Source organism: Sinohyriopsis cumingii, chromosome 11 (assembly GCF_028554795.1).
Source record: "Sinohyriopsis cumingii isolate HCF-2022 chromosome 11, ASM2855479v2, whole genome shotgun sequence".
NCBI lineage: Eukaryota > Metazoa > Mollusca > Bivalvia > Unionida > Unionidae > Sinohyriopsis > Sinohyriopsis cumingii.
Genome location: NC_142971.1, coordinates 31848896 through 31875127, shown reverse-complemented (window position 1 = coordinate 31875127; position 26232 = coordinate 31848896). Strand labels below are relative to the sequence as shown.

The following is a 26232-nucleotide window of genomic DNA, read 5'->3' as shown; positions in this document are numbered from 1 at the left end:
TAATTTGGTGGAAGAATTCGCGTATGACTTTTAATAATAAACGATCGGAACTTAACAATTTATCCAGGTTCTTTAAGTGATTTTTGAGAAGTGATCGTGTATGAATTCTAAAATAATACGATATATATATAACGTACGAGAAATAGTGTGTACAACGCTTGGCTTCTGAAATTTATCAATTTGAACAGGTTGTGGTGAAGCTCCGTATTCTACTCTAGAAGAGAAAACTGGTTTCATTAGGTTTTTGAATTGTTAAACCGAAGTAAACATTATCGGAAGTGTTACTTATTACGGATCCATGAGTAAAGCCAGTAAATCGTCTTTGTGATTGTCTTCCATGAATTCTGTATACAGTCGTTGCTCAAACAATAGCCGACATGGGCTTCTTATTTAACTGCAATCACAGCCAAGCAGCAGACAAAGCTGTGGTTGATACAAGAGTCGCACAATTTAATAAACATCAAAGGACGAAAGCCGCCAACATGTATGCTGTGCTTGGCGGTGTGATCAAACAACAAACAGTTGAAAGTAAATAATATCCACTTTATTATCTGTAAATTAAAAGGGTATGAAATTGTACATCCGTTCAGCTTAATTTTGTTTTATATAAAAAGTGATTCGTAACCATTGCAGGCCTTCATTACTTAGTTATTGAGCTTTATCTGTGTACGTTGTTTGCTTATATAAAAAAATATTTTACTGTTATGGAAAAGCAAGTTCAAAAACGCAAATCGTTTTCTGCTAAAGAGAAACTGTATGCCCTAGATCAACTAAAGAAGGGCAAACAACAAACTCAGCTTGCCAGAGATCTAGGAATCAGCGAGTCCACTTTGCGAGGGTGGAAAACAGATGAAGGAAAGCTCCGTAGTCTACCCAACATTCTTGAAGAGGAAACTGGTTTACAGCGTAAAAGGGTTAAGTTAGCTAATGACAATGTCCTAGATTCAGCTTTGTACCAATGGTTTGTACAAGCTCGCTCAGAAGGTGTTCCAATTTCTGGCCCAATTCTGAAAGCCCAAGCAGAGAAATTTGATCGCCGTATCAATGGAGATGATTCCAAATTTAAGGCGAGTAATGGCTGGCTAGACAGATTCAAGAAAAGGCACGCTATCAGCCAAGTTCTTGTGTCTGGGGAAATCCGCTCCGCTGACAAAGAGGCTGCCAATTCCTACCCGATTGGGCTTAAAAAGTTGCTGGAGGACGGTTGCTACACAGCCGACCAAGTTTACAACTGCGATGAGACTGGTTTATGTTATAAAATGTTACCCGATCGCACCCTTGCAACCAAGACTGACAGTCACAAACGAGAAGGTTTCAAGAAGAGGAAGGACAGAGTGACTCTCTTATTTTGTGTTAACAAGTCTGGCAGCCACAAAGTCAGACCTCTGATGATTGGAAAATCGAAAGCTCCCAGATGTTTTCATCATGTAAATATGAAGGCACATCCATTTCAGTACACTAACAGCAAGAATGCTTGGATGAATAGCTCCATATTTGACGACTGGTTTCACAAAACATTCGTTCCAGATGTTCGGGCTCATTTACGAAAACTCAAGCTGGAGGAAAAAGCCCTCCTCCTGCTGGATAATTGCCCTGCCCACCCCCCAGCGGAAAATCTTGTCAGCAGTGATGGCAAGATCAAAGTTTTGTACCTCCCGAAAAACACTACGTCAGAAATCCAGCCACTTGACCAAGGCATAATTTCCGTATTTAAACAAAATTATCGCCGTGAAATGATAAAGGGAATGGTAGCAGATAATAACGCATCCGTCGACACATCATTGGCATTACTCAACTTAAAAGAAGTATTAATTTAGCAGTTTTCACATGTTTCTTTTGATGTTCACAAAATCTGAAATAAAAGTTATTTGCATGCTGAAATCATGCGTTGATTGTTAATTATTCTTGCAGTTGTCGCATATGATAAAATTTTAGCGGTATGAAATTTGTACAGACACCGTATGTAGACCCGGGAATAGCTGCATGCAATGACCGTACGATATCAGACGGCAAGTAAATGGTTTCAATATTTTGTTCATCTTATATTTTACACGACGAATTCAGACTATTACAAAATTATTGAATATTTTAAATCTGTACGATTTTCAATGAAATTACATCCATTATGGATGAACTGCATGCCACGACGGCACGGTAGCATACGGTGTTGATACACTTTTCATGATATAGCGATAGTCTGGTATTATCGGTCAATCTGTATTATCGTTCAAACAAATAAAAATTAGTAAATGTTTTTAATGCACAGTAATAACCTATAAATATATTAGCCTTCGATTATTTTGAATATATCTTAATTATTGCATTCCAGTTAATATTCATCTGATGATAAGCCGACTTTTGATCATTGTACATGTATACACGTATATGTTCTCGGAAAAAAAGTTAAATATTGTAAAACCCCGCATTAACGCGATCATCGCGTTATAGCGGGGTTCCACTGTACATACATAATGCTCTTTCCATTTGCTTCATTTTCCCACTGATGCTGAATAACCTCCTTATTGCTTTCAATGTTGTTTGTTGGAGTTTTTTCAAAATAAAATTGTTTTATTTGAATCTTTTCGACCTAAAATTGTTTGGTAAGTCCCCCCTTCCCCAACTCACCCGATTCCAATGAGTATAATAACCGACTTTCTTCTAAAATTATACGTCTCTTGTTTACGTGATGACATGTTAATATTTGGTAATGATTTATTCAGATGTTGCTAACTGTATGCAATATAATTATGCAGATGAAGCCTTTGTCGAGTGGATGAAATGCCTTCTTCATAAAGGAAGCAATAAATGTGTTTTCACATGATTTTTCGGTCTTTGGTACACTGTTTTGTTCAAGGTTAATTTTTGTGTGTGTGTGTTAATGCACAAAATCTATTTTTAGCCTACAAATTTAGCCCTGTTATAATCTGGACAATTACATCCGATTATAATCATCAAGGAGAAGAACTCGACAGTTGTATGAAGCCCAAAACTTTATCATAACATTGTTGAACCCATTTCCTGTAAACGTCGGCTTTTTATAGACAATGATATAATTTTAATGTTACTGTTACATGTACTTTAGTCAACACTTCTTTCATTAATGGACATTGGGAAACATGTATCGATGATAGAGATAATCTGATTATTTTCTTTATATCACAATATGAATTAATTATTGGTTCTGGATACATTTGTGAAAAATGTGGCTGCTCATGAGGGGAACATTTTACATTTTTGTACTGATATGCTGGCCGTGTTAGAGGGGTGGCCATTCTTGAGGGGTACTTTTGAATACAAACTTGTCTGTGCCAAGGGATTCTGGCCGTAAGAAGCGGTGGTCGCTGGTGGGTGGGTGGGGCATTCAAGAGGGGGACTACTGTACATGTAAATATTGAAAGACACGCTTACCTAGAACCATTCCCATACAGTATGTATGTGTATTGTGAGAGATGAAATATGTATTTCTGAATTTATAAAATTTAAGAGTCTTACAAGCTGTAACAAGTTTAATGTGTATTTGTATGAGATTCTGCTTTTAGAGAAACAAAGGGAAAAGTCAGAAGTAAGCATTAGCTGGTTTTATTTTTATTAAAATATTTATAAAAATTTATTATTATTAAGTAATGATAAATAATTATTAAAATAAAAATGTGAGAAATGGGATTATAGGCCTTGAGAGAAAGGGGAATGGGGTATAAATGGAAGCAAATACACTTGTTCAGTTTTGTAGAGAGAAAAAACTCAGTTTACTCATGCATCAGGGCCATTGGACTTTTTGCTGAATTTATGTTCAATGGTTAGTCTCCTATTCGGAAAAAAATAATCATGTTTAGTTTTTCGTACAATGCATATGTCATGTTCCAGTTACTATATTATAAATAATACTGCAGAAAGTAGCATTAACAAATTTCGAGTCCCCACCCTAAATATATATAACAACTCTAGAATCAGTAGATACAGGTCTGATAAAATATAAAGAATCAGATTAATAGATATATTCAACATAAAGTCTTGAATTTCTGCTTTATACAGTTGACATTAATCAGCCTGATTAATCTAATTCCCATATAAAACAGTTTATCATTCGAAATTTCACGATCTATTTGTGAGAGAATCACTATTCTTTGTGGTGTTCCCTCTACTTATCTGCTGCATTCTTTTTCCTCATTCCTTCCCTATTCCGCCTTTTGCTTTCCGCCTCTGCCTCCTTTACTCCTGCCTTCCATATACTCCAAGCTTTTTCGTCCTCTTCCTCTCTTGTGCCAACTCATGAATACATCCAGGAAGCTGTCTGAAGGAATTTAAGGGACATAGTTTCTTTCATCCCTGCCCTATCTTACAGGATATTTATCCCTCTTTCTCAGACCTTCTGTCTGATTAATGGGTGATCAACTTAGAAGGTCCTATGTACAACCACAAATCTCTGCTGACATAAATTGTACATGCCTTATGCTACAACATGCAAAGAATATTACTTTATGAATTTATGCCAGTTTAATATTGATATATTCCTATACGGTAAACTTCAACATTATTAATGAAGTAATCATAAGAATGTAAGAAATATATATCTAACTTGGAGTCTAGCTTCGCATAACCATCAATCTAAGCTTGTTACATTCTAATAAATTCAAATCCACATTGGTAACACAATCTAATTAACTCAAATCATTGCAAAATTCAGCCAAGATATCATCTTACCTTTTGAAGCTCTTAATTTCGAATTCCAATCCCCTTGTATGAGATGAGTGTCACTTTCCTAGAACACTGATTTACCTCAGACACACTTTTGTACACTTACGGAATTCTCTCCAGACTCTGTGTGTGTGTGTGTATTCTTGATTTTTAACATAGCTTTAACAGTATTTCAGCCATATCACTATGATTTCTGCAGTGTGACAGTTTATAGTGATGCCTAGCACTGGGACATCATGCTGCAGACATGTAGCATGATGTCCCACTCAGTCACATTATCCTGACAACTGGCCGACCAGTCCTAACACTAACCTCATAATGCTGAGCACCAAGCGAGGCAGCTGTTAGTACAATTTTTGTAAGTCTTTGGTATGACTCTGCCGAGGATTGAACCTACGACCTCTGACATCCGAGGCAGACGTTCTAACCACTAGGCCGCCATAGCGGTCCTCTCCAGACTGAAAATCTTAGTTTAGTTTTTCCTTACGAATGGTGCATGTTCCCCACTTAAATTCTAGACCATGCCTCTATTTGGTTTGAACCCATAAGTTGATTATATTTGATTGATCCGCTCCAATCATTTAAATTTATGTCAGTGCCAACCTTCTCACACTTGGCAGCTTTAACATAGGGGTGTGGGTTAGGGGGTGTATAGGGCTGACCTTGCCCACGGCAATAATCAAAGATAATCAAAGGCTTACGTTCCTTTGAAGCAATCTTGGCAGCACAAGATTGTGTTATGCCTAGGTAGAACATCCAGTTCGTGGACCCAGAATTCCTTTAAAGGTACATGTAGATGTAGCTGATCAACAGGGATGTACATTATAGCATGAAATTTTTTCTGAAATATGCTCTATCAACGGCAGGGACAGATAAATATCCAAGACATTTAACCTTGTATTTTTCTATGTTATGCAGATTTGTCTGTGCTTATCCCTTGTTTGGCTACTGATAAATACCACAGGCAATATTACTGCTGTATAGTTTGTACAGGATAGAGTATGACATTGATGCCTGCAATGGTAAGTTTTATGGCATATGGGGTTTCTCGCATATATCTGATTAGTGGGTCAGCTTGCAAGGTGAATGCAATTAAAACAAGTGAGTGTGCCTTAAAGGAGACTAGAAATCAAACTTTTCCTTTTACGCATGTAATTCTCTACAGATTGTAATTCGACTCCAATGTTTATAAATTAAATATCTTAAGCGGGTAGTGATTATATTGCGTGGAAGATACCACGATACCGTAAATTGCTGAGTTTTTCCGAGTTTTGATGAGATGACAGATCACGTGGTACTGTGACGCAATACTAGCCAGTCCTCATATACAAACATAAACATTGGCGAGCGAGGCAGACAGGAGGAGACCACATTTGTGTTGCACATTCAAAAGTTGAATCTGGTCAGTGCTAAATTAATTTTTTTTAGGCACAGGCCCCGGACTGGTGACTTAAATAAACTCAAGCCCTGACTGAAATTCCACAAGCCCTGACAGTTCATACCTGACAACTCTCAAGCCGGGAGATAAACCTCCCGATTTTGGGGGTATTTCCTCATCTTCCTCCCGATCTCGTATTATCTCTCAATTTTACGCAGCAAAGAAGTCCCAATTATTACATTATGTCTGTCAATTTTCATTTGTCAGAAGAAAACCCCCCAACCCCAAACCATTTATAAATAGATATAATGTATTTAATCCACAGTCTAAACTGCCACACTGGAGACATCATAGCGATATGACTGAAAAATTGTTAAAGCTACGTTAAAAATTCAAATCACACTCACACACGTCTAAATCCGGCACTGGATGAAATAATTAATATCACACAACAATTTTATTTTCTTCTTCAGTAAATATAACACGAAGATTAAACATCATTCAAGTAAATTTCAGATGCTTTTAAACAACTACAACAGTACCATAGTAAAAAAAATTAAAAGAATAAAACTGTCACCAATTAGCTTAAATAAATGATCACTGTGAAATTTTCTCTGCAGACAAAATCGCAGCTCCATTTCCGCCAAAGAAACTCTGCCAGTTGACACCTGACATTCCTCTACCGTATATGTAAAGTTTAATTATCATGATTAAATTACAAGGAATAAAACAAAATATACCATGCAGTATATGTGGCCCTAAAGACTAATTCTGAATAAATATTTTATTCAGCAAACAGGGTTACATGCATTAAGACTTAAACCTAAGGAAATAAGGTGGGGCATAAAATGTGGGAAAAACAGTTGCCACATGTATGGTAACTTGTGACTGCAGATTTGAACTGTTAAAATGAAGTCCATGGCATCGAAAGTAACAACAAAATAGGCATCATTTATTTGGCAGTCAATTGCTGGTGCTTACACATACACACACTGTCGAAAATGGTTTCTTTGAAGTATGTCCGAAAGGCAGTCCTTTTCACAAGATCAATGCAAGGATAAGGATTATGTTCATTAGTCACACCAGCTTTATTGTTTGTGTACTTAAATAAAAACGTTAGCTATTTTGCAATTTAGCTAGAGCTGATCAGAATATGCAAAAGGTGCTTGTCCGGGGGGAATAATAAGGCATATCACAGGGAGAAAAGGCACATCCTATGGGCGCTCGCACATTGGGGCAAGGGGGGTCTGGGTCAATAGTCCCCCCCCCCCCCGCCGTTTATATTGTCAGCCAGTTAATGTGAAACTTTGACCGCTTTTCTTTTAATCGCTGCTATTTAAACTGCCCAAGGAATAGTTTTATATCAGTTTTTCTCGAAACACGACAGGTTTAGAATGTTATCTGTAGCAAAGCTTCCATTTGATTAAAATCAAATCTAAATTTCACCCAGGACAGTGGTGATTTGATTTAGATTGTGCCGTGTTAAGGCACGTATGTCAACATCTTGAAAATACATTTACTCATTTCACCAGCGCGATCAAAGTTTCCTCAAGCAAACAATTTTTGTTTCGACAAGCCTGGCGGGCACCTCACTTTAAATACAGGATGGGCCGGAACTAAAAGCAGAGGGGCCCAGGGTGCCGGGTTATCAGATTGGTTTTTACCACTGCTGGTGTAGATAAAATATCTGTGAATAGATTCTTGCATTTTGTGGTCACTTACTCTGCCTTCTGCCTATTTTTGTAACTCACATGTTTAACACTTTTCCGAGGATTTAAAATGTCCAAAGGTATGTCTGGAACAGCACCAAAATTTAGTCCAGGCCTAGCATTTGCATATCCTTGAACTGCCATTTTTTCATGATCCCTCTAGTAACATTCTTTTGAGAAATGTAACAAGCACAGAGTGCTGTATGGTGTTGCTTTGATTTCGACTCGTTTGTAATAACGTATCTATTCTTTCATTATGCCCTCTTCTTTTGGAAAAGAAAAAGAAAAAAATGTTGTCCACAGGCTTTTCTTAATGTTCTATTACACCCATAAGCAACACAAAACGGTATTTTCTTTTACTCTGGCAACTCCCACTTGGGCTGCTGGAGTCGCTACTATGATGTCACGTCCCGAAAGTAACCGAATAGGCGCGGAAATTTTGCATACAAGGTCACGGAAATTCAGCTCCTAGAAGATAGGCCAGTATTTAAATATTGGCATTACGGTCGCAGATGATACTTCAGAATAAGGTTTTCTGCTATAGTACTTTTATTTTTGTTCTATATTTCCATTGGTTTCTGGTCTCCTTTAATACCCACCATGGCTGCAATACAATTTGTGATGGAGTTTCCACTTGCTTGAATGGATAACCACCATCCATAGTGGACACTCAATAACTTGCCACATGTCTATGTCCATGATATTGAATGTGCAGTTGGAAATATGTCATGTTTAGATTTTAATCTAAAGAGATGGACATTTTCTGGTTTAGTCAGAAATCTTTCTTTTTTATTTAATGCAGACTGAATTTCCAATTTTTTGGTAATATTTTCTATGGACTTTTTTCTCGGTTGTTTTGAAAATCTGAATATTTGTTCCTGATCGATTCAGAATGAAGGTAGAAAAATACCAAGAAACCGTATAATAGAAGTTAATTTATGCAAGCAGGAATTGTTCATTGTTATGGTTGTTCATTATGCTGTTTCATAGTTACACTTCTTATTGACTTAGAACTTTGCACATCAATTTCATTATATTGGTGGGAATATAAATTTTGCATGGACACATTTCTTGGGGTTTTTTTTGGGTGGGTGGGTTCTTGAGGATAAAACTAGAAAGTTTGAAATGTGTCCCTTTGTGACCGTTTCTGGAATAATAAGCATGTGAAAATTTGGAACTCTACCAATGAGTGATGAGAAAAACTTTTAATCTATTTTCTTTCAAATTTCCACATTTTCCCCAGTTAAATTTTTGCCTAGCTTAAACAAGAATATCTAAAAGTTAGCCAGATTTTTTAAAATAAACAGTATATTTTATTGTAAAATGAATAGATTGTTAAGACAACATAATTTTTTTGTTGCATTTCCAAAGAGATATTAATGACAATAAGCATGCCCAGTATTTATCAAAACATTATACTTTGCGATGCAGCATTACTTAATAACATGATTGGCAAATCTTTCATCTGCTTGTTTGAATGCAACTGAATATCATTGGTCATTTTCTTACATTCTATCATTAATTTAAATACCAGGATCCATCAGTTTCCTGTCACATTTTTTTCAGAACTTTTAAGTTATTGTCAGTGAATGGTATGTGTATACAATTTCTCAACACAAAATATTTAAGCCAATGGAATAAATAAATTCATGTTCGAATGTGAACTAAGAAATAGGTAATGGAAAAGATGTCTCGCATAAAATGCTCATTATCTTTACGTGTTCTTTATTTTAATGGTCATGGGTAAAAGGAGATGTCATTCATACTAAGAAAGATAACTCTGTTGGAAATATTCATTTAACATAATTTTACCTTCATGCACACTGGCAGTATATCTGCATGAACAAAAAGAAACCAAATATTAAAACTTCAACCAATATTCTTTATTTGGAGTGTGAGTGTGATTTGGATTTTTAACATAGCTTTAACAATTTTATAGTCATATCGCTACAATGTCTGCTATGTGGCAGTTTATAGTGATGCCGCAAACATATTGCATGATGTCCCACCCGGTCAGTTAGGACTGGGCGACACCAGGCCACCCAGTCCTAACACTATCCTCTTAATGCTAAGCGCCTAGCGAGGCAGCTGTCAGTACTGTTTTTTATGTCTTTGGTATGACTTGGCTGGCGTTCAAATGCTCTGACCACTTTATTTGGAAAAGAAAACATTAAATTTTATCTTACAAATGTTCTTTTTTTATTCAAGCTAGTATATAATGAAATGTGGTTTACCTAGATATTGCTCACTTCTGACTGGCATTGAACTGGACAGGTGCATCAGAACAAACCAAATTGCGATATTTTACTGACAAGATATTCTGGGAAAATGCTATTTTCACTTGCACATGAAATATGGACACACTGAGAAGAGTAATTATTTTGTAACATCCAAAAATTGGATTCATGACCAGACGACAATAGTTTTGGGCATTTTGGGAAATTGTCTGTTTTGGCTCTTGTATCAGCTGATTCAGTGAGAATCTAAATTACCCATATCTCAGTTTCATGTAAGTAGGTTTTGACACAAGGCTGCATAATTTTCCTATCACCTTCATAATGCAAATACATGTACCATGTGTCTTCAGGCAGATTTCATGTTTTTTATATGTATACACAGTGACCTTCCAGCCCAACATAACTGTCCAGATATCTAACACAGGATGGAAGATGTCAGAGGAAGCTCTGTGTGTTGACTTTTTACTAATTTACACAATGCTATTCATAATATTTACAAATGACTTGTATGCATAGTCAGAGCACATTTTTGAGCAAAATGCAAGTACCCCTTCTCTGAGAGGACACATGATAGAGGACAAAAGATCAAAAGAACACGGTGATAGAAAGGAGAGTATAAAAAAAATCCCACCTGAATGTAAATGCCACCTGCACACGAAATGCAGATACCAAGTCTGTTGTAATTCTGCTTAGCAGTTTAAAAGAAGATACATTTATGTTCATGGATGCAGAGATGAATTGATGAGTTTAACACATTAACCCCTGGAGCTTTTTGTCATTTTCGTCTGAAAATCGAGTAGGAAACACATTTTGAAAGCTATTTCTGAATAGACTCGAAAACACCAAACCCCCAGTCATGTTTCAATAACATACTGCCTGGTTGTGTTAGAAACATCGTTTTTCATTGGCTATTTGACTCACGCATGAGCAGAAGAGTCGAAGTTGGAGTTCTTTTCTTTTTTTGGTGCTAAACGGAGCCATTATTTTTGTTATGGAGACCACTCTTTATTCCAAATGCCCATCTTATCCTACTTTTTGCAAAGGCTCATCTGTCAGTTTGCAGTTCATACTGGTTTGCCTTAGATCTGAGACCAAAAAGTATAAAATCCGGACACAAAATCGGATTCCGACCATGGGCAAATTTTGGGTAGAAAAAAGTCAGAAACAAAAAATGATTTTTTAATCTATATTTTGTAGTGCAACTAGATATTCCAGATTATATGGTATCGTTGTAGAGCTACATCTGTCTACCTTTCTATAATACCACCCGCTTTAGTGTATCATGCATGACCATGCCACTACAGAGCTCGGCAGTAGGCTACTACCTCCTGCCCTGTTAAGTCGTCGCTTGGGGTTAATGTGTTAACAATATACATAGCACCTTTTGAAAAAAGTAGGGTTAACAAAAACATCAATAAGTAGTATTTCCTTGGTAAGATACAGAAGCAAACATAAAATAAGGATTACATCTATATAAAAAAGTAAATTAAAAGGCATTATTTCCTGAAGGTGTCAGCAAAACGTAAAACTGGCATTATGTCATTTGTAATAAACAATAGAGAAATAGAAGTGATTTAGAAAATTTTTAAGCAAAATGTTAAGGACATTGCCAGGTTCTGTTGTGTGCATATGTTATCATAATGCAAAGCTGTTTGTTAAGAGAGCAGTCAGTGGCATCAAGTTTACTGAGACAGCATAACTATATACCTGAAATCATGCCGAGATCCTCTGAAATAAATTACTCTTAGCCATGTTTAGAAGTGACATCGGTGTCATAAATGTAATGTTCCAAAATTAAATACATTTTTAAGCAAACAAACAAATATCTAGGCTATATATCTTTAATGGTTTCTTTTCATTGTACCAAATTCAAATTCAAAAGCTCCCTCTAACGATGATGATGATGATGATAATAAAATTTAGGTCGCCTATGCAACTAGTGCTTTCACAGCCGGTTAAGTTCTGCCACCACAGCCCCATTCATATGTGCAAATGTCGCACTCCTTAATTTTGGACATGTCTAGGCAAGGCAAGGAGGAGAGGCATCCTGGGGACGCAAAAAGCCACAGGAGAGTGGTATGCCCTAAAACGCGGAAGCACATATGATCACATTTTAGTCCAGTTTTGCTAGTGGACACTTACTTTTCCAATAGTATGTGAGCCACCTGTGCAATTTTCCAATTTCATTGAGTTGTATAATTTCCTTTACTATTTTGACAAAAGTTAGAATTTTGTGTACATGGCATACCTTCAGTTTTCTAAATGGTACCAATCAGCTGGGTGTCTGGCAGCCTATGTACTTGTTTATGTCATGTTATGTTTTCTTTGGTCTTGAATTTTGATGGCGGTAATCAAGGGATCAGATCAGGATTTTGGGGATGGAGCTTTTATCAAGAGGACTTCATAAGCCAAAGGAAGAACCTCATATAAGAAGGCAATTTGAAAGGTCATATCAGTTTTGTTTTTCTTCTTTGTTTTCTTTTCTCCTCTTATTTCTTCTTTCTGTTGTTAGATGTTTGAGTATGGTGTTTTGGTTCCGACTAGACTTTTATTGTTGTAGGCTGGCCATGATGTTTGTGACTGGTCCATGGGCTGTCATTTCTTATTTACTTGTTGGAATTTTTGCGAGTGCATTGTACCTCTTAATTTTGTTATTTATAAATATATTGGTCTGAGGGATGATGTTTGGAATTTTATGTTTAATAATTTGGGGTCTGGTGTATGTTATTTATTTTATTTCTGCCTTGTGTGGCAGGCCTGATGACTGGGCTTTTGTCACCTTATAGTCTTAATTCTAATGGGGACCTGAATCTTTTTGGTGTTTATTTATACATGACCAATCCTTGTCGCCTTGTGCTTTCGAGTGCCTTTGCGACTGGTTAAGTCTCGAATGTCGAGATTTTTAATTGATCGCTACTGTAGGAATGGAGCCACTACAGTTCTGTGTTTATTTGTGAATGTCACACTTCTTAATTAGTCTGTTGTTGTTGTTCTAGGGTTTAACGCCATTTTTCAGCACAAGATAGGCTATACATGGCAGCCAGTATAACTGGTGGAGGAAGAACCCTGGAAAACCCAGGGAAGAACCACCGACCCACAAGAAGCTACTGGCAGGCTTTTGCACGTACCCTCGCTAGCCGAGCATTGGACTCGAACCCACGCAGACAGAGGTGAGATGGCAGTGATCCGGAATGGTGAGCGCTTTAGACCACTCGGTCACTTGGGGCCCCTCTTAATTAGTCTGTCTGGACAAGGCAAGGTGGAAAGGTACCCAAGATCGACACGCAAACCCAAACAATTTCCAATCCGCCAACTAATAAGGAGTGTTTTGTTGAACTCAGTCAGCATTTTCAATCCAAGTTAATACAAAACATTCCAGAGAATTCAACTTGCAGTAAGTTTAACCTAACAAACATGAACAAGTTAGAAAACCAACCAAAGAATCCAGCTTCCAATCAAATTTGACTTTACATAACAGATAACAACAAGCTAGAAACAAACCAAAGTTTTCAACTCCTAATCAGATTTGACTTTACATAACTGATACTAACAAGTTTGAAATGAACCAAAGGATCCAACTCCCAATCAGATTTGACTTTACATAACAGACACCAACAAGCTATAAATGAATCAAAGTTATCAACTCCCAATCAGATTCGTCTTTACATAACTGATACTAACAAATTTGAGACGAACCAAAGATTTCAACTCCCATTCAGGTTTGACTTTACATAACTGACACGAACAAGTTATTAACTGAAGAAATTGACCAAAGTATTAAACTGCCAAACCATTTCTGCCTCTGTATATATATCAGCCTAGCGAACTTCACAGGAGACGTCCTGATATATTTCTATAACTGGCTTGATTGTTTCTGGTACATAGATCTGTGTTTCCTACATTAAACTAAACATTTGATATTTCACTAATGAGCTGTCTAGAAGTTGATTTGAAAACATAAAATGATTATGGTATATTTGGTCACTCACACTCACTTTCAACCTCTCCCTCCAAATATAAATGTTAAATAAATGTAGTTTATGTGTAAGGGTCGGCATATATTGTCAGAGTTCAAGTATGAAATATCTATTTCTTTAAAATCTATATATAAGATACTCTTGCTAATTAGAAAAACTTAATCTACTATCTTGTCTCTAATATCATCAGCATTTTCATAATCTAAAACTAATTTTAAGTCCTGTAAATAATCATTTAATTAATTTGTATAAACACAAATGCCTGTTCTCACTTACATAGTCCATAGAGCTAGACCTGTTAAACCAAATGATTGATGTCCATAATAAGGCCATGAGGTGAGTGTGCTGTAAAGATTCTGCTTGTCTTGTTTTGGACTGCAAAAGCCATAAGTTTAATAGCAAGGTTTGTTTTGGTATACTTCCTGATGAGTAGGCTTTTTATTACTTTTTACTTGCTTGTTTGAAAGTGTCTCACAGTGTGTACATGTATGTACAGAGACAGTAAACGATGGCCTTGCTTTGAATCAGACAGTTGTTTGGGACCAGGGCTGTACAAAATATTTTTTGGGACCACTTTTCCAAAACAAATGACTTTGAACAAATGACTGATCCTGACAGATTTCCTACTTGTGTGTGTGTTGGATTTTTAACGTAGCTTTAAAACATTTAGTCATATCACTATGATGTCTGCAGTGTGGCAGTTTATAGTGACATCTAGCATTGGGGTATAATGCCATAGACATATACCATGATGTCCCACCTGTCTCATTTTTGGTTCAAGTGATTTATTCCAACCCAGCCAGGTTCTTTTGTCCTGTTCCAGACTTAGGAAACCTATTCCATAGATCAGTTTTTCAATTTTATTCTTTAAAAAAAAATGGAATTACTTAATCACTAATGGCTTGGGTTGGTTTACTGTTTGGAAATGTTTATAAAATTAGTAAACGTATAAGCACACAAGCATGTGACTGACATTGATGCAGAAACTACTAATCCCATATAAATTATATATGACATACATGTATTTACAAATCCTTGCTTAAGAGGATTATTTAGTACATTTTTAAAATTTCTTTTCTGAGGGTATGTCTGGTTTTCTCATCAAATGTGGCATTGGTTGGAAAATAGAAGTTATGGAGAATTCATTATAAATGATATGATTGGTAATATAACCTTCGGTTAGTATCATTTTAGTTTAAAGAAACACCATCTCAAGTTTTAAGTCACTTCATAGTTTCTTGGTCAATGTTGATTTTTTTCATCATGCACACAAATCAGGGCTTGTGTTTTATAAAATGCAGGAGAGCTGCAGACAGCTCTTCTGTGGTGTTGAGGAGGGTTATTGACTCTCCTCAAATATTTATGACATCAACGTGTACGACACAAGGCATCATATATCAAAATGGCAAAACCTGTACACATATCAGTATTTGTGAAAGGAGGCAACTGCCATCAAATCTAGGACAGATATTGAGAAGATAGCTCAGAAAACATCTGGAAATCTTTGTTGTGAACAATAACATTGGGAGAGCAATTGGTTGCTATCCTGGAAGCAGTTGTAGGAGTGTGACATCATGCGCGAACAATCACGCCCCTTAGAACACAAGCCCTGACATATGTAACGTTAAGAAGCATTCTCGTTACAATTGTATACATGTTTGAGATATATTCCACTAAGGACTTAATCCTGTCATAACAAGAGATACAGAACATACGGCAAGTTGAGTGAAGTACAGCATGCATTAGCTAGCTAGTCTGTAAGCATAGCAGGTGGATTGGGTAAAAGTTGAGTTTCAAATCATTTCTGCCATTAGATATTGCTATTAATAAAGCTTGAAAAGTCTTATGACTTATTCTCCAAAGGCATTAAATCAAGTTTGAGCAAACTTGACAAAAAGATTTTTTGGGTGGAAGATATTTCAGGTTTATACAAATTGTTCTGATCCACCATCACTTGTGGCCACTGTTACTAAAAATAGCACAACCTTTGAACAGCAGCTAATCCAAAACCACTGACCATCATCCTGAGATGGTTGCCTTTAATTATTGACAAATGTTAATCAAATATGGATGCAGATGTCAAACTAGAGAAACCTGAAAACATTTGTTGTCATAAGATGTAGTAGAATCAAAAGCAATGGAGAAATTTCAATAGAAAACATCTTTCAGACCCAGATTTGGCCAAGTACTCTTGCATTTGGCAGTGAGGCAGATGTCATTGAGTTGAGCATTCTCTGGCCCATTTTGTTTTTTCTTTTTATTTTGTTGTTGTTGTTGTGGGGTTTAATGCCATTTTTCAGCACACGATAGGCTATGCATGGCAGCCAGTATTATTGGTGGAGGAAGAACCCTGGAAAACCCTGGGAAGAACCACCGACCCATGAGAAGCTACTGGCGAGCTTTCTCACATACGTTAACCGATTCCTAGACTCGAACCCACGAAGACAGTGATCCGTAATGGAGAGCGCTTTTGGCCACTCAGGGCCCCTTTTCTTTTTAAATTTTAGGTGTTCTTTCATTGTTCACATATGGATGGCGTGATAAATATCTTTTAATTTTATTTTGCAAAGTTAATCAGTTTTGACAATTTACTCTTACTCTCTCCCTTTGTCCCTCTATCTTTCACTCTCCCTTTCTTTCTTTCTCTTGTATTTCATTGTGATCTACTAGGATTATGGATAGCAATGGTAGGTTTTAAAAATGCATCCATTTTGTCCAGTTTGGAATGCAAAGCACCGAACCACTATGGCTCCTTGCAAACCCAATAAACTGGTTTTTATGTAGAAGACAGATTACTCTATCACATACCATAAATGTAAATAAACTGTTGATAAAAGCATTATTTTTTTTTCAAAACCACAAAATGAATGCAAAAATAAAAGAATTCACAGTATTGGATATGCATTTGTATCAGTATTTGTAACTATTCGTTGTAGTTTTGACAAGTTTTCATGGCTAGAAGCCACAAGGAAAAGCATTGACCACAAATCATCGGGCACAAAAGGGATTAATGAGATTAAGCACAGGTGCAGAAGACTGGATTTATATTGACAAGCTCTATGAACCATAGACATGGAACATCTGCAGGTTCTAATAATTGCCTTGCAGCCCAAACCCAGAAGTGTAGAGAGAATAGCAAGTGGTTGGTTACCTGTTGACTTTTGTTTCTCAGAAACTCTCATGATATGTAGGTAGTGTTGATAATGCTTTTTTGAGTGTAGACTGAATCTAATGATTATTTCTTACAACATTTGTCTGGTAGACTAGCTGTAGTAAAAAAATTGGATTTAAGACTTCAATGCAGAGATTTCTTTTGGGATTCCTATGATAACAATGTAAAAAAAAAAATCAAAATTGTGCATTGTGCAGGCAATTACTTAAGGCATGGAAATAGGTATGTTTGTAAGGTATTTGTATGCATAAGTTGAACACATATCCTCCCAAACCCAATTTAAATTCTTTAGTTTGGAAAACCCAGTATTCTTGACTAAAATTAGTGGAACTTTATAAAAGGGTTTCACTGTTAACAGATGCTGCCCAGTGATTAGTTTTTTATTACTTTCTTTTAGGTTGGGCAGGTTAGACACAAACCATGTATAGCAACACTTGGACATAAGACTAAAGTTTACAAACAATTTTAACTTTTACACAACCATGAGGTGAGAAAATGATTCTGTCAAGACATGATAAATCCACTTTGATGCAAGAACTGGCAATTTGATGCACATGAGTTTTTTTTTATTAACAATATTAAAGTAAATATCATAATTAAATGTGTAAATGAATACAGTTGTTTTCCAGAATATTTGATATCACTTGATGGCACTATTTACGTGTTTGCCTAAACTTCCACTTTTTTTAACCTAACAACAATCATTAGATATTTTTTAAAAATGTGTTTCCGGCTGGCAGACCATCCCCGTTTTTCTTTGCCAACCATAATACATTTTTACCTTGGGAGGGAAGAGAAAAAAATCAACCCCACCTCCAAAAATCCTGAAATTGATTTGTGCATCTAACTGGAATGGTTTAGCTCCGTACTTGAAGAGCGCTTAATACATTATATATACTGATCATTATAATATGGTATTTTTTTTTAAATATTAAAAAGTAATTTTTAAAACAATTCCCATAATAAATTTGAGCATTTAATCGAGCGAGGTTTAGGTCAGTACTTGAATGAATGTTAAATTATATATACTAATCATAACAATATATAAAATGGTTGTTTGTTTTTTTTTAAATCCTCTGCCTTCCTTCCCCGATTTTTAAACCATTGCAATAGAAAACATTTTTGGGAGGCTGGTCATGTGTCAGGAAACCTGATCAGGACTAGTGTATTATGTAATTTGGAGTGACTCATTTCCTTAATGCTAAAGCAAGAATTAAATTTTCCATCCCATATATTGTTGTACCTAGATTTTCATAAATTTAATTTATTATGTAGACCAAAAACAACACAAATTGACATAGAAGTATAGCAGTGTAGAAATGTGTCACAGACCAGAAGAGCTTATGAAATGGTATAATGTTCATGATCCAGTGTCTGTTCATCCATTAGCACAAATTTGTTATTGCCCTCCTCTGAAAGTACCTGGAAGATTACCATAAAAATGTATGTATGTACACATTCATCCCAAAAATCTGGTTAGTCCTAAATGGATGCCACAGCAGACATCTTGAAAATGTTGTGTTAGCTATTCCTTCAGAGGGTTCGAGTCCAGGGCTCGGCTAGCATGGGTACGTGGGAAAGACTGCCAGTAGCTTCTCGTGGGTCGGTGGTTCTTCCCTGGGTTTTTCTTCACCAGTTATACTGGCCGCCATGTATAGCCTATCTTGTGCTGAAAAATGGCGTTAAACCCTAGAACAACAACAACAAATATTCCTTCAGAATGGATGGCCATACTTGTTTCAGTATAGGGTTTTGACTAAGCAACATTTTATTATACTGTGTATATTTGGTCCAAAAAGAAAATGGTGCCAAGCATCTATGTTGAAAGTCTTGTCATTGTTGTTATTCCTAAACAGAAAGTCATACTGGCATGTTATCTTCACCAGAAGACTTGTTATGAAGTCCAGTTTGTCCTACAGGAATCTAGTGCCACTTGGAAATCTGATATGGCCACCACATCCATAAAAATCTTGTCATTGATACTCTTCCAGAATGGATGGTCATGTCAGCATGAGGTTTTCTCTCAAAGACTTCATATGATGTTTTGTTGGTCCATAACACAATTTTACTGATCTGACATCCAGTATGTCTACCTCAGCAGCCATCTTGAAAGTCTTGTTATTCCTGAACCTGAATGGAAAGTCATATCATTATACAGTTGTCGCTGGAATGCTTCTTAAGGTGTTTATTTGCTCTTGAATAAAAACTGTGCCAATTTTACATCTGTTGTGGCTCATCTTTAAAATCTTATTACAACTGCTCTTTGATGAAAAGTCATACCGACCTTTAAGTTTTCGCCAGAAGACTTCAAATGATTTCTCTAGTATTTGTGCTCTCCCATTTTTTTGTACCCCACTACCAATTTTACAAATAAAATGCATCAAGGATATAAAAAATACACAAAACGTGCTCATTTTGTTCATCAGTTTATACTTTTTAACTTGTCACCATGAGGCCCTTAACATTTCAACTTATTTTTACAGCAAATGGCAACTCAAAATGTAAACAGAAAGTCTGCTCATTGTCCTTTTCTGGTTTATATTATAGTCAGTTTCAATAAAAGTCGTCTGTGTACAGTATTTGCAATGTCTAGTTTTAATATTTCTAAAACAAATTGAACAAAGAAAAAGAAAAACTCTTGTATACAGGTGTTCAAAGAGATCTAATTCCAAAATGAATGAAATTATTGAGATTATCAAAGACGGTGAACTAAATCACATCTTTTGCTTGAAAACAGAGACCCGCCTATGCAGATATGGTAACTGTATTACTAAAGAATCTCCCACTAGATTCGAAACACCAAACTGACTGTTTCGGATCTCTTGGCAATGGACAGTTTAGAAATTATAAATTGAAGGAATATAATGTTTTAGTTCGGTACATTTTTAAACCTTTGATGCCATATGTCTTTGAACTTGGTTAGTGGTACAAACAAATGTAAAAGTATGTGAATACAGTAATTGGTACTAAATGAAAATGTTACCAATCTGACATACTACCATAATAGTGTTGTAGCTGTCTTGGGTGGTGGCAGCTACACGAGGAATTAGCAGATGGAGCAAACAGCACAGACTTTTAAGCTACATATTTAGTTATGTTGGCACCCTATGACTCCATTCCAGCAGATGCTGGTAAAGAGTTGGTGTCACCCTGTTTTTCTTTTCTAAAGGTCATGGTTTGTGATTTATGTATCCCCCGACCTCACATTTTTTTTTTTTTTTTTAAAGCTACATATTTAATGGTTTCTATACACTGCACTAAATTCAAATTTAAAAACTTCGTTAACACATTAATCCCTGGTGAGGAGTTTATACGGCAGGAGGTAGTAGCCTACTGCTGAGCTCTGTAGCGTCAAGGTCATCTAAAGTGGGTGGTATTATAGAAAGGTAGACAGATGTAGCTCTACAATGATACCAAATAATCTGGAATATCTAGTTGCACTTAAAAATACAGAGGTAAGAACCTCAAATTTTGGACCTAATTTTTTTCCACACAAAATTCACCCGTGGTTGGAATCTGATTTTAGACTTTTTGGTATCAGATCTAAGGCACACAAGTATGAACTGCAAATAGACAGATGAACCTTTGCAAAAAGTAGGATAAGGCGGGCATTTGGAATAAAGAGTGGTCTCGATACGAAAATAATGGTCCGTTAAGCAAACAAAAAAATCCATCTTTTACCCTTCTGCTCATACGCGAGCCAAATAGCCAATGAAAAACGATGTTTCTAACACAATTAGGCATTATGTTATTGGAAGATTACCTGGAAGTTGATTTATTAGGATGTATTTAGAAAAAGCTTTCAAAATGTGTTTCCTACTCCAATTTCAGGACAACAAAAACCTCCAGGTGTTAATGTGTTAATGCCCTTTGCTGCCTCTATATATTATGTATATCAACCTGGCAGACTTCACTGAGACATCCTGATATCATATTTCTCTAACTGGCTTGATTGTTTCTGATACACAAATCTGTGTTTTCTATGTTAATTTAAACCTTTGATGTCCCAATAATGAGTTTTCCAGAAGTTGATTTGTTAACATGTGCAGAATTACTACATATCTGATCACACTCACTTTCAACCTCTGCAGTAGAAAATAAAATGTTAAATTAAGGTATCGAGGGCTGGCAACAATTGTCAGAGTTCAAGTATAAAATATATATTTCCTTTAAAAAATATACAAGTTACTGTTGCTAATTAGAGCCACATGATAAACTATCTTGTCTCTGATATCATTAGTATTTTCAAGGTCTAAATTTTATATAAACTCGGTTTTTTGGCCTGTTTTCCCTGCTTTACAGGCAAGAGGTAGAGCTGAAAGCAAATGATTAATGTCCTTAAGGCTATGGGAGGAGTGTGCTGTAAGAATTCAGCTTGTATTTGTAGGCTGCAGAAGCAGAACATTTCTTGAAATGTGGATTCTCTTCAGTGAGACTATGTACATGACCAGAAAAATGGAAGAAGTTAAATAACATCAACTGTCCCAAATACAATCTTAAATATCTTTTCATTGCTATTCCTAAATGGAGAGTGATATTAACCATAAGACTAAGTATAGTTGGTTGGTCCTGAATGAAAATAGTGGCTTTCTGAACTCTAATATTTCATCAAAAATCTTCTAATGGTGTCACGTTTTTTCTTAATCATTGGTTCCCAACCCTTTTTTTGTTGTTTTTGGCTGCATCCCTAAAGGGGTCACCAACAGGATCTCCCAACCCTCATAATTTAAAAATTTACTTTTTATGACCTTTAACGACCATACTGAGGACCCCCTGTGAACCCACTATCAATATGCAATACTAACTTATAAAGCGTTTTTGCAACATAAATTTTCACAACTGTTTAAGAACTACTGAAGTGAAAAATATGCAGTTTAATTGTAATTTGAAAATTGTCTAGAAAATTATCGTTTGGATTTTAGTTCATTATGTGGTTGATTGCCCATTAATCTTTAACCCGTGTTGATGAAATAAACTCGAGTAACATGTGAAGGTAAACAGTTCAAATTGTAAAACTAGCTACATCAGACTCCCAGTGATGTGCTACATGGTTTTGGGAAGGAGAAATTGATGCTTGTCTTAACAAAACTGCCTCACAGTGACATCTGTATGGCAAGTCAAAAGCATCAGACATGTCTGTCACCATAACTGGGATGTTTTCCTTTTTAATAACAAAGTTTTTTATATCCTAAAAGTCACGCACATTTTTGCTCAATAATTTATATTTGTATTTTGAAATTGGGTATTTTGCAAGGGGATGCAGCATTAACCTTGACCTACTTTAAGTAGACATGTACATTATAACTGTATAGGTGATGTACAGTAATTGCTGTAATATTTTCCCTTCAGTCACCTGTCATACCCCTTGTTGATGATGAAAAGTTGTGCAAAGATGATGGTTTTAACAAATGGTGCAAAGATATTGATGGTGTGTTGTTGGTGTTAAAAAGTGGTTCAGAAAATAAATACATGTTATGTTTAAGGCTTTGCCTTGTTAGATAGGTCACAGTGGAATTTGTAGTTTACAGATAAAAACAGGCGTGTTATTGGTGTTAAAAGGTGGTTTAGAAAATAAATAGATGTATGTTTAAGGCTTTGCCTTGTTAGGTAGGTCACAGTGGAATTTGTAGTTTGCAAATAAAAACAGGTTTGTTGTTGGTGTTAAGAAGTGGTTCAAAAAATAAATACATGTACTGTATGTTTAAGGCTTTGTCTTGTTAGGTAGGTCACAGTGGAATTTGTAGTTTACAAATAAAAATGGGCGTGTTGTTTGTGTTAAAAGAGGTTCAGAAAATAAATACGTGTATGTTTAAGGCTTTGCCTTGTTAGGTAGGTCACAGTGGAATTTGTAGTTTACAAATAAAAACAGGTGTGTTGTTTGTGTTAAAAGATGTTCAGAAAATAAATACATGTATGTAGAAGGCTTTGCCTTGTTAGGTAGGTCACAGTGGAATTTGTAGTTTACAAATAAAAACAGGTGTTTGCTAATCTCAACAGGTTTCAAGTCGTATATCACAGTTGTGTATCCAGCTGAGAAACCAATCAAGCTGCTATGGATACTATGGCTGTAAATAATGTTATTATTGCTGTGGCATTTGTTGTCAGTAGCAGTATCATCTTGGTACTGATGCAAAAATCATTGATCTTGTTTTGATTTATTTATGATCAAACCAAGTTTATGAGAATGAAATAAAATGAATCTAGCATAAACTTGGCAATGTGTACTCATCCAGACAGTTGTTGCATTTCAACTTTTTCACAGTCCATTTGAATCACAGAGAACAAGTGGCACGGAATTCAAAACATTTTAATTAAGTGATCAGAAGTATTGTACTTAAGTAAATGTCATAACAGTTAATTGGAATACATGTACATGTATTGGGGAAGTAAGAACTGATGGACAATATGTAAGGAACCAGTATTGCATCATATTCTTGCAGATATTTTGCAATTAAAGTTTTAAATCATTGTCCGAATAAGTGAAATTTAAGACCAAGATGCAAACCAACTTTTAAATCGAGAAAGTGTTGACACTACTGTACATATTAATATATTACAGAAAGCTGTGATTGGTCAAGAAGGTAGATATTTGTTATCTGTTTGTGTCAACCAGCAAGGTGAAACATACATATTGGCTGATCTTGTAATGCTAAATAACCCTACCCCCACTTCTTCAACACACATACACACATTTGGAATTGTTAGGTAATTAAACAGGTGTCAGGCTTGACTTATCAATCACATTGTCAGGTATCATCTTGATTATCTTGTACCAAGCAGCCTATCAGAACCCTATTATGAGCAACTTTATTTAACAACAGCCAGGGGTTTGCATAGGCATTTAAATCATATCGCTGAGTGCATCTGAAGGTTCATGGCTGATATATAATGGTCTTTGAAGTTGTAGAAGCAGAGTATCTTCAGAGAACCACTGGCCAAAACAAAGAACAGTTAATTTTGTAGCATATGTTTGTACTACAAATAAAATCCATTACCACTGATTTAGCTGCTGGTAACCTAATGCATGCGATTAGTTTATCAATGCTGTTCTTTTTCAAGTCTGCTTATATTCTCCCAGGAGAAATACTTTTAAAGAATAGTTTATTCCAATCTAGATCAGTCAGGGCATAAATTATTTATTGTTCTTCTCATTGGGACATCATTCACAGAGACTAAAAATATGTGTGTTTGGTCTATTCAAACAGTAAATGATCATCTGTTAAGTTGACAATTAAAACAATTAATGTAATAATTATCAGTTCAAGATACACTTTTGCACATTTATTTGTAATCTGATAGGAAAGTTACGGTGATAAAGTATATTCTGGATGACTGCTCAGCCATTGCATGTTATTCTTCTGATCTCTTCTAACAGAGTGCATAGACCCAGTTCTGAGATGCACTATGCAACATCAGATCTGGGTCTAAGCCGTTTGCAGTTGGATCCATCTTACAAGCAAGTAGATATTTTAAGTTGTTGATCAGATAATAAAATGATTTGAAGTACATTCCAATACTGTTGTAGTGTTGCACCTAGAGCACAGCATAGCACATGCCCCATGTCCCCCCTATCTTGATTCCTGTGTGCCCTTGAAAAAAATTTTTGTTGTTGCCATTACTTCTTATGCAAACCATTATTTGCCCCTTTTAAATTTGATGTGTCTTCCCATATTTGGAGGGATGGGGAACATATTGTTCCAGCATACTGGATCCTGTGTGCAACCCTGCTATTGGACATAAGGAATTGATGTACCTTTATGTGTGCTCATGACTTCATTTGTATCAGTACAAAGTACTTTGAAATGAGTAATGATTTTCCAGTATTGTTACATGTTTCAAAGCATACCAGAATTCTAGCATTCATGACAGGTGATATTTGATTATATACTTGGCCCATTTTTAAAATTTAATTTAAAGTACAAAAGTACAGCTTAGAATTCATAATGAATGATCTTTGAGCACAAACTTGTATAAAACTTGTAGTCATTATTTTTAAAAGTACAAATAGGAGCATTCTTAAGATCTTTGTATTTTCATTCTCATCTTTATGAAATGTTAGTATTATAAAGCTAATGTAAATTCACAGGCTGAGAAAGCAAAGCAACTCCTGTACCAGGCAAAGTATGGTCGCGTGGGACTAGGTGATCCTTTCACTGCTCTTCAGCGAGATTCTGACAACCTGAAAGACAACACCTTCGATGAGTCAGCCATTAAGTCCATGTATGACAATCAGCTTGCCCAGCTTGAGAACCTGATTGCCACCCAGCGTAAGGCTCAACTCAAGATGAGGGAACAACTCACAGCAGCAGAAAAACGCTATCACAAGGTACTGTAGATCAGTTTTATCGATGATAAATAATGTATGCAGTTGGCTATGCTTTACAAGTATTTACAGACAGGACTGCTAAATATGGAGTAGGCATAATGTGTAGTGTGTTACTAAGGAAGCAGTGACATCATCCCACGTGAAACAACGATTAATGGATTATTTATTAAAGACAAAGGTGTGTGAAAAGAATCTTTTATACATTTGTGCTGACCCCACTAATATTTTCCTGCCCAAGAACCATATGTATGACATAGGTATTGCTTTTCAGATGGCATTGTTATTGTTGTTCTTATAGCATAGTTCATTCCAGAAATGGGAAAGTGTGACCCATTGGCCAGGTCAAAAAGTGGGGTGATTTACTAAAAACAGATCACAAAATCCTTCCTTTTTCTTTTATTCTTTTGCTCATTTCTTATTTATTTCTGAGAACGTGGCTGATAAGGTTTTGTTAGGTATCTTCTTTTCAGTTTTCTCCAATGCCTGATAGTCAGTTAACAAAGGGAAAGATGGAGTGGGTGATCTCAGAACAGTTAAACTGATTAATTTTCAGCTGTTTCCTGCTGCTATCACCTTGGCTCTTATCAGAGTCAATCATATTCCTCAGCTGAAGAATTATCTTGTTCCCCCTTTCATCCTTGAATTGTTGACTCATAAACACCTAATTCTTCAGCTAATTATGTTTAACACATGACTTTGTCAGGGTCCAGGGCATCAAGCTTCTCTAACAGTAACAGC

At 35.9% G+C, this 26232-nt stretch overlaps 1 protein-coding gene across 1 annotated transcript in view; it reads left to right on the top strand.

Moving 5' to 3' along the window:
• Positions 1 to 26232, top strand: part of LOC149787859 (cortactin-binding protein 2-like) — a 135095-nt gene that overhangs the window by 7140 nt on the left and 101723 nt on the right. Inside the window, exon 3 of the mRNA XM_089974087.1 lies at positions 25255 to 25494. Within this exon, the coding sequence (XP_089830213.1) occupies positions 25255 to 25494 (240 nt within the window). The remainder of the gene's footprint in view (positions 1 to 25254; positions 25495 to 26232) is intronic.